The sequence below is a fragment of the Erinaceus europaeus genome, chromosome 3, assembly GCF_950295315.1.
Source record: "Erinaceus europaeus chromosome 3, mEriEur2.1, whole genome shotgun sequence".
NCBI classification, from domain to species: domain Eukaryota; kingdom Metazoa; phylum Chordata; class Mammalia; order Eulipotyphla; family Erinaceidae; genus Erinaceus; species Erinaceus europaeus.
In genome coordinates, this window is record NC_080164.1 from 125417116 (window position 1) to 125429572 (window position 12457).

A 12457-nucleotide genomic window follows, 5' to 3' on the forward strand; every position below is an offset into this window, starting at 1 on the left:
GCTAATGAATGCACTAATTAGGTCATATCTGTAGCTCTCTTGGGAAAAATCACTGTTGCTGAGGACTTATTCTGATGCAGTCTCCGCCTGGGCGGGATTCTGACTTAGAGGCGTTCAGTCATAATCCCACAGATGGTAGCTTCGCCCCATTGGCTCCTCAGCCAAGCACATACACCAAATGTCTGAACCTGCGGTTCCTCTCGTACTCACAATAGGTCCTATAATTCTTTTTTTCAACATTTTAAATTTATTTATTAATGAGAAAGAGAGAAAGAACCAGACTCACTCTGGTACATGTGCTGCCAGGGATCGAACTCAGGACCTCATGCTTAAGAGTCCAAGGCGTTAGTCACTGCATCACCTCCCGGACCACAGTCCTATAATTCTTAACAAGCTCATGACCTTTTGCGGCAACAGATTGATGCCATAAAGATGCAACCTATACAAAGTCACTATCATAGGCTGGACATGGCAGAATATTGAGTTGCTGTGGAGGATTTGCCCCCCTCCATCAGAACGTCCACCATGTAGAGGGCTGGCTAGCCAAAGACGGGTAGGAGGAAACTAGCGCTATCCAGTCAACCTAAGACAGGGCATCTGGTACTTCTGGGCAAAAATGACCAGGTGTTCCAATGATGGGTAAGACGGAAGGCTGATCCCCAACCTAAGACAGGTACAGTCCACCCTGCCACAAAACAAAGTCCGCCAAACATCAAAACATGATATAAGACAGGGGGACATGTGGGGAGCCACATGTGCCCTCAAGGTTGCTATTGGCATGGCCATAGAGTTTATGTTAAAAGATAGTTCCTGGGAATCGGGTGGTGGCGCAGCGGGTTTAGCAAGAACTGGCTTGAGGATCCCAGTTTGAGCCCCCGGCTCCTCACCTGCAGGGGAATCACTTCACAGGCGGTGAAGCAGGTCTACAGGTATCTTTCTCTCCCTCTGTCTTTCCCTCCTCTCTCCATTTCTCTCTGTTCTATCCAACAACCACAATATCAGCAATAATAACAATATAATTACAACAAGAACAACTAGGGCAACAAAAGGCAAGATACAAAAAAAAAAAAAAAAAAAGGGATAAGATAGTTCCCGCTTCCCTACACCTTAGAGTCTTTGTTAAAAGATAAGGTCTTTTTCCCCATGAATCACCCAGGACCTTCCAGATAAACGGCTGACTACCATGACAAATAATATAAAATATAATCATAAATGAATAGGAAAGATACATCCCCCAATACTCAGTTGGTCAAGGCACCAAACCTCTTTTTCTATAAAGCATCCAAATCAGATGCCCTGCTAACCACGAGAAGCAGATTGTTTATGTTTCTTTCACAGGAATCCCGGAAAAACCATCTGAACCCCTGCACACCCTGACGTCACTCACTAGATGGCACGACTACCGTGGCACACCCCCCGAAACCCTAGATGTCACTCATCGTGATCTGAAGAACCTGATACACAAACTCCAAGGACAGAACTTTCTTCATGCCTGGTTACCGTTCCTGCTTCTGACCTGCTTGTTACATGTTGGCAGTTCCAGCTAGCTATCTACAAAAGAACAACATTACAGCGGCTGACCTCCCTCATGCAGCGTTGCATCCCCTGCCAATTCTCCCCCTAGCCATCTACTTCGGACTGAGACTTGTATCGGACTTTCTGACATACCCTATATACATTTTACACAATTTTGAAGCAGCTTATTTCCCTTCACGCTGCTGGTTTTTCATAGACTGATCCTGAGTAATTCATAGACTTTACAGACTGTTGCCTTGAGGACTATACAATGCCAAAATAGCCCCTCTGTTTGGTGGGTCATGCCTCCCGCCTCCCCCTCATTATGTACCCTTGCCCCTTTCCCCACCCAAACAGGGAACGCTCCTTTACACACCAATCCTTCCCTTCACACCACACTGGCTTTTACTTCTCCCCTACTTGTCTCTTCCTATTTTGTTATATCATTTAGGCTTATGCCCAAAAGGTTTCTGCCCCATGATAGTCTTTTATAGACTTTGTACATCTTATGCTATTACTAGGTAGAAAGATAGAAAAGATGTAGAGATATTGTGAAGAGATGGTTGAGCAGGCTGCGCTTAAACCTATGAGATGAGTCTCTCCAGGTAAGTCTCTCTCTCTAAAGAGGGGTTGAGCACAGGAGGACGCATAAATCTCACAAGGTTGGCAGCCATTTAAGCCTTCCCTCCTCCACAGAAAGTCCTACATCTTCCCACCTGAGCATGGCATTCCTCTAAAACATTTAAGCCTGCTCCATTCCATTTTTCTTTACTGTGTCCATTTAGATATAAAGGGATAGGAGGAGATGTTGCTGAGGACTTATTCTGATGCAGTCTCCGCCCCCAGGTTTTTCTATGCCCCACTAAATCCTAGAGTGCCCCCTTTCAACCAATCCTGGCCCTACACGTCACCCCTGGTTGTCGCCCAATAAAAAGCCCTCTCACCCCTCCCCTCGCTCTCTCTCTGGGCTCTCGGCTCTCCCTCTCTGAGGTCTCGCTCCCTGCTCTCCCCCCCCCCCCCCCCCCGTGGTCTGCTGGCTCCACGTGGTCTGAACCAAACCTCCCCCCCCCCATCCTATTATAAAGATTTGTGTACCCCTTTGCTCTGGACGTCCACTCTCTTCTCCGCGGTGCAGCCCGACACTAGACCGCCGCAACAACAAATCACCACCGCTTAAAGTAGGAAGGTCACACTAGAAGAACTATTTATTGTTTCAGGAGGGACATTGATTAAACAGCACACACTGCAATTGAGAGCTCCTGGTTGTTTTCATCTGCTGACAAGTGGCTGTCACAACTAAACAAATTTCAGCAAATGCTGCCATGTCTCAGCTCAACAGACACAACAAAGTAGTTTTCTATGTGTTCCATCTGTAAGAAGGTATATACAGAGAAAAATGTCTGAAATATCCCCACTTGTTTGGGGGAAAAAGTAAGTTCTAAATGCTCCCTATTTAGGTGGGAGGGCTTACCTGTCTTTAGCTAGAAACGTAAATACAAATGAAGAAGGCAAGATTTAACTTGATATGGCAAGCTATCCTGGGAGACCTGGCCTAATAAAAGATCAGTCCAAATAGGAAAAAGAAAAAAGGCCCTCAAGATCCTGTCTGTAGAGAGACACAGTCCAGATCCCCCCCCCCTTTATTTAATAGGATAGAGAGAAATTGAGAGGGGAGGGGTGGGGGAGGAAAATATGGAGAAAGAAAGAATAGATATCTACAGACATGCAGGTGGGAAGTGGAGGCTCAAACCTGGGTCGTTGTACATGATAATGTGTGCGATCAACTGAGTATACCACTGCACAGACTTGTATACCCAACAATTCAGACTTGTTAGAAAAAGCCCAAGATCAAGGCATTGTCTACAAGCATTGACTCTGATTATGGTTACTGTGTTGTTGTAGGAGCGATAGGATAAGGAATATAGAAATACCTCATGGAAACTGCAAAATGTGATACAAATTTGATGGTTATGGTCACTACCTAGAATACTGTGCTGTTCAAATTGTGGTCTTCAAACCACATCATTAACCTCTGTTAGATGTTTGCTGGGAATACTACTGAAAGTGAGTGTGTGTGTGTGCGCGCGCGCGTGTGTATTTTAAGGGATTTTTCCATAATACCACCCCTCCATATGCTGATTTTTTTTTTTTTTTTAGTTTTCCCAAACAGAAACTCTATAGAATAGATACACTTTTGAGTACATTTTCCAGATGATTGGCAGGTTCTGCACTGGGGGATTCTGGCCCTCAGACCCCATGTCAAATTTAATCATTGTTTACTGTTCAGTAGACATTGTGCTAAGCATTTAAGCTTTATCTCGGCTAATCCTTCCAGCAACACTATGAAGTGAGGACTATAAAGAACCCAATTTCGCAGATAGGGAAACAGTGAAACATTTTATTCAAGGTTGCTCAGTGGGCAAGGGTTGGAACTGAGCCATCACTGAGCTCATATGCTGAACTTACTAGATTTCCTCTGAACCCAGAAATATGCCATTTAGGTTCTTACAATTGAAGGCATATGCTGAGGAACAAAGATGCCTAAAAGTGTAGAGGGAAGAAATAAAATACCACTGGAAGTAAATACTTTAAAAAATAATTTATTAGTAAGTTAACAATGGCTACCAAGATTATAAAATCACAGGGATATAGTTCCACACTTCACCCCCCACCAAAGTTCTGTGTACCCTCCCCACTATCATTCTCACAAAATCTTAGAGACAGTGTGAAATTTGTCTGCTTCCCCCCCTCAAGTTCATGTGTTTCCATATAAAAGTGAAACCATTCACCATTCTATAGTTGTCTTTCACCCTTTACTTCACTAAGTATAGTCACCTCAAGCTCCATCCATTTTGTCCCAAAAGACACAAGTATCTTTTTTTTTTTTTTAGAATCAGAGTCCAGTCATCTGTCAATGGACATTTAGGCTGCTTCACTGGCTATTGTGAATAATCTAGCTATGAATATGGGGGTGCATATGTCCTTTTGAATAGTGATATCAAAAATCTATAAAGAAATTATGCAGTTAAACAACAAAAAACAAATAGTCTGATAAAAAAGTGAAAAAATGATCTGAATAGAATGTATTCTGTAGAATATACTCATATGGACTGTAGACACACAAAGGAATGCTCCACTTCACTTGTCATTAGAAGAATGCAAATTATGGGGTGGAGGAGATAGCATAGTGGCTATGCAAAAGACTTTCATGCTCTGAAGTTTCAGGTTAAATCCCCTTGAGCCAGAGTTGAGAAATGCTCTGGTAAAAAAAAGGGGTGGTGGTGGAGAAATTAAAGCCACAATGAGATACCACCACCTCACACCTGTGTGAATGGCTAATATCAACAAATCAAGAAGCATCAACAAGGATATGGAGGGAAAAATAATTGAAACGATGTTGGTAGAAATACAAATTGATGCAGCCCCTATGTAAAACAGTATGGAAAGTTCCCAAAGAAAAGCTGAAATACCTTATGATCCAGCAATTTCACTCCTGAAATCTTCCCTTCAATCATTTGATGCAGCTCACACATCTAGTTAAGAAACTTAAGAGAATTTGGGATTCTGCTTTCACAGCATTATTTTGGGTTTGTTTTCTTTTGTTGCTACCAGGGTTTCATACCTACATAATTCCATAATTCCTAGTTTCCAACAGGCTCTTATATTTTTTTCTTTTCAATCAGATAGAAATAGAAAAGGAGGGAGTTGGGCAGTAGCTCAGCGGGTTAAGTGCAGGTGGCGCAAAGCGTGAGGACGAGTGTAAGGATCCATGTTCAAGACCCCAGCTCCCCACCTGCAGGGGAATCACTTCATAGGCAGTGAAGCAAGTCTATCTTTCTCTCCCCCTCTCTGTCTTCCCCTCCTCTCTCGATTTCTCTCTGTCATATACAACAACAACATCATCAATAATAACTACAACAATAAAAACAACAAGGACAACAAAAGGGAATAAATAAATAAATAAAATAGAAAGGGAGAGGAAGGCAATAAGAGAGAGGAGAGGTACTACAGTACTGCTACACTACTTTTTTTTTCAGATTTTAAAACTTTTTTTAAAATGGTTTTTCATTTCATTTTATTTATTTATTTATTTATTATTGGACAGAGACAGAGAGGAGGAGGAAACAGAGAAGGAAAGAGACGGAGAGACACCTGCAGCCCTACTTCACCACTTGTGAAGCTTTTCCTCCCTGCAGGTGGGGACCAGAGGCTTGAACCTACATCCTTGAGCACTATAATGTGTGCTCTTAACCAGGTGTGCCACCACCTGGTCCCGTTTTAAAACTTTTTATTTGCATATTAAAATTGTGCATTCCAATAATTAAAATCATTGTACAAAAAAATGGCACTCTTATGTAACTGCATTTTATAGCCTGCAGGCCAGGCCTGCCTTAGACCAACTGGATTTTGACTCTAGATTTCACTGTCTCCCACCTAGCTTCTTCCTCCAACAATATGCAAGTTCTTTCCTTCCCCTGCCAGCCAAGGGGAAGAAGAGGCAGGCTCCGCCACCGTTGTCAGTAGTTCATGGATGCGAAAAGGGGCAGCACAGTCATTTAACCTTGATCCAACCTTTTTGCATCTTACAAAGTTAAACAGCTAAAAGAAGTAAAATAAGGCAATGCTTGTGGAATATACAGTGTGTGTATCGGCAACACCTGCCTCATTACGATCCACCAGCTTGCTTCTCCTGTTCAATCATTTCTTTTGAAGGCGGCGGGGGGGGGGGGGGGGGTTTCTCTTGCGTTTCTGTCTTCTTCAATTTTGACTTACTGAATTTCTCAATCTCAGCCATATCGAGTTTGTCAGACACGGCTGCAGAAGACAGCGGAGCGAGGCAAGAGCTGGCTGGAGAAATGGATCTGTGCTGGTGCAGCCGCCAAGTGTCTCCTACACTACTTTTCATGGTGCTCCAGTTTGGTTCTGGAGGCTTGAACCTGGGTGCTTATGCATAATTAAGTGGGCTATCAGTTATCTCCAGGCTCCCCACACAGCATTATGTTGTCTCTCCAGAAACTTTACTCCTTTACCAAAATTTTCTTAGGCATTTCAACTGATTCCAAACCTGTCAAGAGTTTCCAGTCTTCTGCAACAAACAGGAAGCTGCATCAGGGTGTTCTGTACTCACAGAATGGTGTGGCCAGGTCCTTTGCTGCCCCACCTCAAATCCCCTGGTTTCAGGGTTTATAGTGACTCAGGATGCAGACTCCAGAGAGTCTGATCTAGAATGTGACTCAGAAAGTCTGTCTGGTCTCCCTTGCTGTTATCTGAAAGTGGAACCTCAGAAGATTTCAAAACCATAACTTTTTTTTTTTTTGCCTCCAGGGTTATTCCTGGGGTTCAGTGCCTGCCTACGAATCCACTGCTCCTAGAGGCTATTTTTTTCCCCTTCTGTTGCCCTTGTTGTTTTATTGTTGTTGTGGTTATTATTGTTGTTGTTATTGTTGTTGTTGTTGGATAGGACAGAGAGAAATCGAGAGAGGAGGGGAACACAGAAAGGGGAAGAGAAAGAGAGACACCTGCAGACGTGTTTCACCGCTTGTGAAGTGACCCCTCTGCAGGTGGGGAGTCAAAGCTAGAACCCCTATTTTGAAACAAATTCCAGGATTTCAGTATGTTTTTCTAAGGACTTAAAAACAAAAGAGCTGACTGGATTTGGTGTATTGTACCAAAACAAAGGACTCTGGGGTGGGGGTGGGGGGTTGTGTTCAGGTCCTGGGACATGATAGCAGAGGAGGACCTAAGTGGAGGGTTACAGTGCTATGTGGAAAACTAAGAAATGTTATACATGTGTCAACTACTGTATTTTAATTTTGACTGTAAACTATTAATCCCCCCAATAAAGGAAAAAATAGCCTTAATGTAGTTACTATACTTAGAAAATTAACAACAGCTAATATCAGGTATCTAATCAGATAATCTCTGAGCCTCTCATCTCTACTTGTCTGTGTTTGTGCCTCTTCTTTTCTGAGTCACAACCCAGCACGTGTAGACTTTCTGTGTGGAGCACTTTCCCAGAAGTCAGACTACTCCCCTACCCCACCCCCACCAGATAGCAACTGGCCCATGAAGTATGAGCATTTTTCTCACAGCTATTGTTATGACCCATTTGTTCAGAGTGACATCTAGTGGTTTAGAAAATAATAAGTTGAGGCAGAGTGGCCCTTTTTAGAAAGGCAGTTTTAAATTGTGTTTTTATGGCATTTTTCCTATTGCAAAAGTATCTCATGATCATAAGAAAATTTTTCGAAGTATAGCCATGGAGATACAACTGTTTGCAAAATTTCACTAAGAAGTTTCCTGGTGAATGTGTGACTTAGGCTCTACTGGAGGAACCCAGTGAAGGTGCTCAGATCAGACCACCTCAAGAGACTCTTCAAGTATGCCTCCTCAAGAAATGCCCTCTTTAGTATGAGATTATTCTAAACTGAGTGGGGATAAAGACCTTCGTGTCTCTAGTAAAGCCATGATCTCTGCCTTGTCAAATCGAGCACCGGTCTCTGTCTCTCACATCTAAAAGGAAGTGATGATTCCCAACTCCCTTTCTGTCTGACACCTGGAGCATTCCCTCTCAACACTGCACCCCAGGGCTTGTTTGTTTGTTTGTTTGCTTGTTTTTAGATAGAGACAGTGAAGCAGAGAGGTAAAGAGACAGATAGTAAAAGAGACCAGAACACCTAAGCTTCCTTCAATAAAGTGGAGGCTGGTCTCAAACCTGGGTCTCACATGGCAAAGCAGCACAGCAGCCAACTGAGCTATTTCACCAGCCTTCGGACTTAGTTTTAAAGACATAAACCTATCTCTTCCTTACACACAATAGGACTTGTAGAATAATTGTAACTCCCCTATGTGTATTAATACAATTTCTTTGTTCATTTTTATTTCCCCAATGGAGCTTTGTGTCTATGCTATTTGACTTTTTCTTTCTTTCAAATTCAGAGAGAGAGGGGGGGGGGATATGTATGGCTTCATCATTCATAGAGATAGAGCTTCCCCTAGTGCAGGTTTTCCTGTATGGTACTGAGGGCTCAAACCAGGGTCTTCCCAAATGCTAAAATGTGTACTCTGCAGGGTGAGCTGTCTACAAGCCTCTTTACTTCTTCTCTTATCAGTTTCCCTAATGCTGATTTGGTTATTTGTACATTTTCTGAAGAACCCAGTGGGGGAAAGGATGGTTTCTTTCACCCCCACCCCAGGAACAGCTATTGGCTCAGAGGAGGAAAACAGATGGGTCAAAGGAAAGTTTCAGAGCAGAGAAGTTGCATGAACTTGAATAATGAGACCAGGCCACTGGAAGGGAGGGTAATTCAGAGAGAATGAACCTGAACGTGAAAGGAATGCTTAACTGGGGCACTGCAAGGTCCAAGTGGCTAGAAAGGGCTCAGAAAACATCTCAGATTTAAACCAACAGGCACAGGATAAATCAGAGTTTGGATTTGATCTGCAAGGCTGATATTTCCCAAGTTCTGAACACTTTTATTTTAAAAGAAAACATTACTGTAATATAATAATTGAAAAGAATCATTTGCCATAAACATAAGTTACCAGAAAATTTTACTAAAGAGAGAGATATCTTGAATGTATTTGAAATAAGGAAAAGTTAATTCAGACTAGATTTGTTTTTGTTTTTAACATAAAGAAACTGGTAGAATGAAATTGACATTTAATCAGGAAAAGTCATAGTGAAACAGATTTTGGGTGGAGTATAAAGAGCTTATTTTGGAAATGTTAAGTTCGTGGTGCTCATTAAACATCCAAGTGGAAAACTGTGTGTTTCATCTTGGCTAGACTCAGATTTTCTTGTGCCTGTTCATACTGTCTGAGGGTAGTTGGCAGTCTATTGCCATAAATCTAAAAATATTTGGTTTCTGATCTGGCCTCTCCTATTTCCAGTTACATCAGTGCAAATAGCAGTTAAAGTTTTACCCAACAATGCCCTTCACTACTACAGGGTAATCCAATTAGATCAGAATCAGTAGCACTCATGCCTGGGTGCACATCAGAATCACCTGGGGAGCATCTAAAACATACTGATAATATGGCTTCTAACTCAGAGATTTTTATTTAATTGCTCTGGAGTGGGGCTACAGATATTCTGTTTTAAAATCTTCCCAGATAATTTTAATTAGAAGTTAAGGTTAAGTCACTGAATTAGAAGCACGATTTTGCTATTTCTCTCTGGTACAGTTTTTAAATGCCTTTTAAATTAAAACTCCTTGGAAGCCAATCTCCCTATTAATTCACTATACTAACTGGTAAAGAAGGTTTCTCGAGTCACAGAGATAACGGTTATGCAAGAGACTCTTATGAGTGAAGTTCCAAAGTCCCAGCTTCAATTCCCCGCACCACCTTAAGCCAGAGCTGAATTATGCTCTGGGAAAAAAAAAGGGGGGGGGGATTTCTCTGAACTACCAATGTACATGCAGTTTTCTGGCAAAGTCAAACTTTTAGGAATTGTTTGTCAGATCTCCAGTTAATTTTCTAAGTTAAAAAAGATATAAAATGAGGGAGTCAGGCGGCAGCACAGAGGGTTAAGCGCAGGTGGCGCCAAGCACAAGGACCAGAGTAAGGATCCCAGATCGAGCCCCCAGCTCCCCACCTGAACACAGGCAGTGAAGCAGGTCTGCAGGTGTCTGTCTTTCTCTCCCCCTCTCTGTCTTCCCCTCCTCTCTCCATTTCTCTGTCCTATCCAACAATTATGACATCAACAACAACTATAATAATAAAACAACAAGGGCAACAAAAGGGAATAAATAAATAAATATTTTTAAAAAGATATAAAATGAAAACAATGAAAGAATTGAGCCATGCCTGATTCTTAACTGGGCCATAATTTAAAAAAATAATAAAATACTCACATTGTGAGGCACCCTGAATGATGGAGAGCAGGCTAGTCTTAGTGGGCATCTAAAGTACTACTTGCAATGTCAGTAGCATTTGAAATAGATGGGGAATGGGAGGGCTCGCCCTCTGCGCAGGACTGCTCCACAAGGCGGAAGGCCTCCAAGAATTCATTGATGTCTATGTGACCATCCTTGTTGAAGTCAATGCTGCGGGCCAGATCACAGATGCCATCCTCTGAGATGTCAATGTTCATGTGTGAGCTGAACAGCTTCCAGGTCTGCCTGAACTCATCCAGCGAGATGAACCCTTATCAAGAAAGGCAGAACTTGTTAAATTGCATCTTCCTTGCCTTATAATTTCCTCTAACTTTTTCTTTCTTTTTTCTTCTTCTTTTTTTAAATTTCTTTATTGGGGAATTAATGTTTTACATTCAACAGTAAATACAATAGTTTGTACATGCATAACATTCCCCAGTTTCCCATATAACAATACAATGCCCACTAGGTTCTCTGTCATCCTTCTTGGGCCTGTATACTCCCCACCCACCCACCCCAGAGTCTTTTACTTTGCTGCAATACACCAACTCCAGTTCAGGTTCTACTTGTTTTTGTTTGTTTGTTTGTTTGTTTGTTCTTGTTTTCAACTTCTGCCTGAGAGTGAGATCATCCCATATTCATCCATTTCTGGCTTATTTCACTTAACATAAATTTTTCAAGGTCCGTCCAAGATTGGCAGAAAACGGTGAAGTCACCATTTTTTATAGCTGAGTAATATTCCATTGTGTAGATATACCACAACTTGCTCAGCCACTCATCTCTTGTTGGACACCTGGGTTGCTTCCAGGTTTTGGCTATTACAAATTGTCCTAAGAACACATGTGTACACAGATCTTTATGGATGGTTGTTTTGGGATCCTTAGGATATATCCCCAGGAGAGGAATTGCAGGATCATAGGGTAGGTCCATTTCTAGCCTTCTGAGAGTTCTCCAGATTGTTCTCCACAGAGGTTGGACCAATTGACATTCCTACCAGCAGTGCAGGAGGGTTCCTTTGACCTCACAACCTCTCCAGCATTTGCTGCTTCTACCTTTTCTGATGTATGACATTCTCACGGGAGTGAAGTGATATCTTATTGTTGTCTTTATTTGCATTTCTCTGACAATCAAAGACTTGGAGCATTTTTTTCATGTGTTTCTCGGCCTTGTGGATCTCTTCTGTAGTGAATATTCTGTCCATGTCCTCCCCCATTTGTGGATGGGGTTATTTGTTTTCTTGTTGTTGAGTTTGGCAAGCTCTTTATATATGTTGGTTATTAGCCTCTTGTCTGATGTATGGCATGTAAAAATCTTCTCTCATTTTGTGAGGGGTCTCTTGGTTTGGGTAGTGGTTTCTTTGGCTATGCAGAAGCTCTTTAATTTGATGTAGTTCCATAGGTTTATGCTTGCCTTAGTTTTCTTTGTAATTGGATTCATTTCACTGAAGATATCTTTAAAATTTATGCGGAAAAGAGTTCTGCCAATATTTTCCTCTAAGTATCTGATAGTTTCTGGTCTAACATCCAAGTCCTTGATCCACTTGGAATTTACTTTTGTGTTTGGTGAAATATAGTGGTTCAGTTTCATTCTTCTGCGTGTTTCAACCCATTGTTTCCAACACCATTTGTTGAAGAGACTTGCTTTCCCCATTTAACAATCTGGGCACCTTTGTCAAAGATTAGATGTCCATAGGTGTGGGGGATAACTTCTGGGCTCTCAATTCTATTCCACTGGTCAGTGTGTCTATTCATGTTCCAGTACCAACCAGCTTTGATGACAATGGCCCTATAATACAATTAGTGATCTGGGAGTGTGATGCCTCCAGTTCTGTTCTTTCTTCTCAAGATTGTTTTGGCAATTCTAGGTCTTTTCTGGTTCCAGATAAACATTTGTAGCATTTGTTCTAGTCTCCTAAAACGTGTGGTTGTGATCTTGATGGGGATAGCATTAAATTTGTATATGGCTCTGGGTAGCATATTCATTTTGATGATGTTAATTCTTCCAACCCATGAGCATGGAATATATTTCCACTTCTTTGTGTCTTTTTCTATTTCCTTGAGTAG

The 12457-nt window shown here is 41.9% G+C and overlaps 2 protein-coding genes across 2 annotated transcripts in view; both read right to left on the reverse strand.

Moving 5' to 3' along the window:
* Positions 1–5517: 5517 nt before the first annotated feature.
* On the reverse strand, positions 5518–7110 carry LOC132537700 (thymosin beta-4-like). Its single transcript, XM_060188620.1, has one exon. The coding sequence runs from the start codon at positions 6419–6421 to the stop codon at positions 6182–6184; it is 240 nt and encodes a 79-aa protein (XP_060044603.1). The 5' UTR covers positions 6422–7110; the 3' UTR covers positions 5518–6181.
* Positions 7111–9721: 2611 nt separating this feature from the next.
* The window catches only part of PPEF2 (protein phosphatase with EF-hand domain 2), a 48397-nt gene continuing 45661 nt past the window's right edge, over positions 9722–12457 (reverse strand). Inside the window, exon 17 of the mRNA XM_060187883.1 lies at positions 9722–10665. Within this exon, the coding sequence (XP_060043866.1) occupies positions 10412–10665 (254 nt within the window). The 3' untranslated portion in view covers positions 9722–10411. The remainder of the gene's footprint in view (positions 10666–12457) is intronic.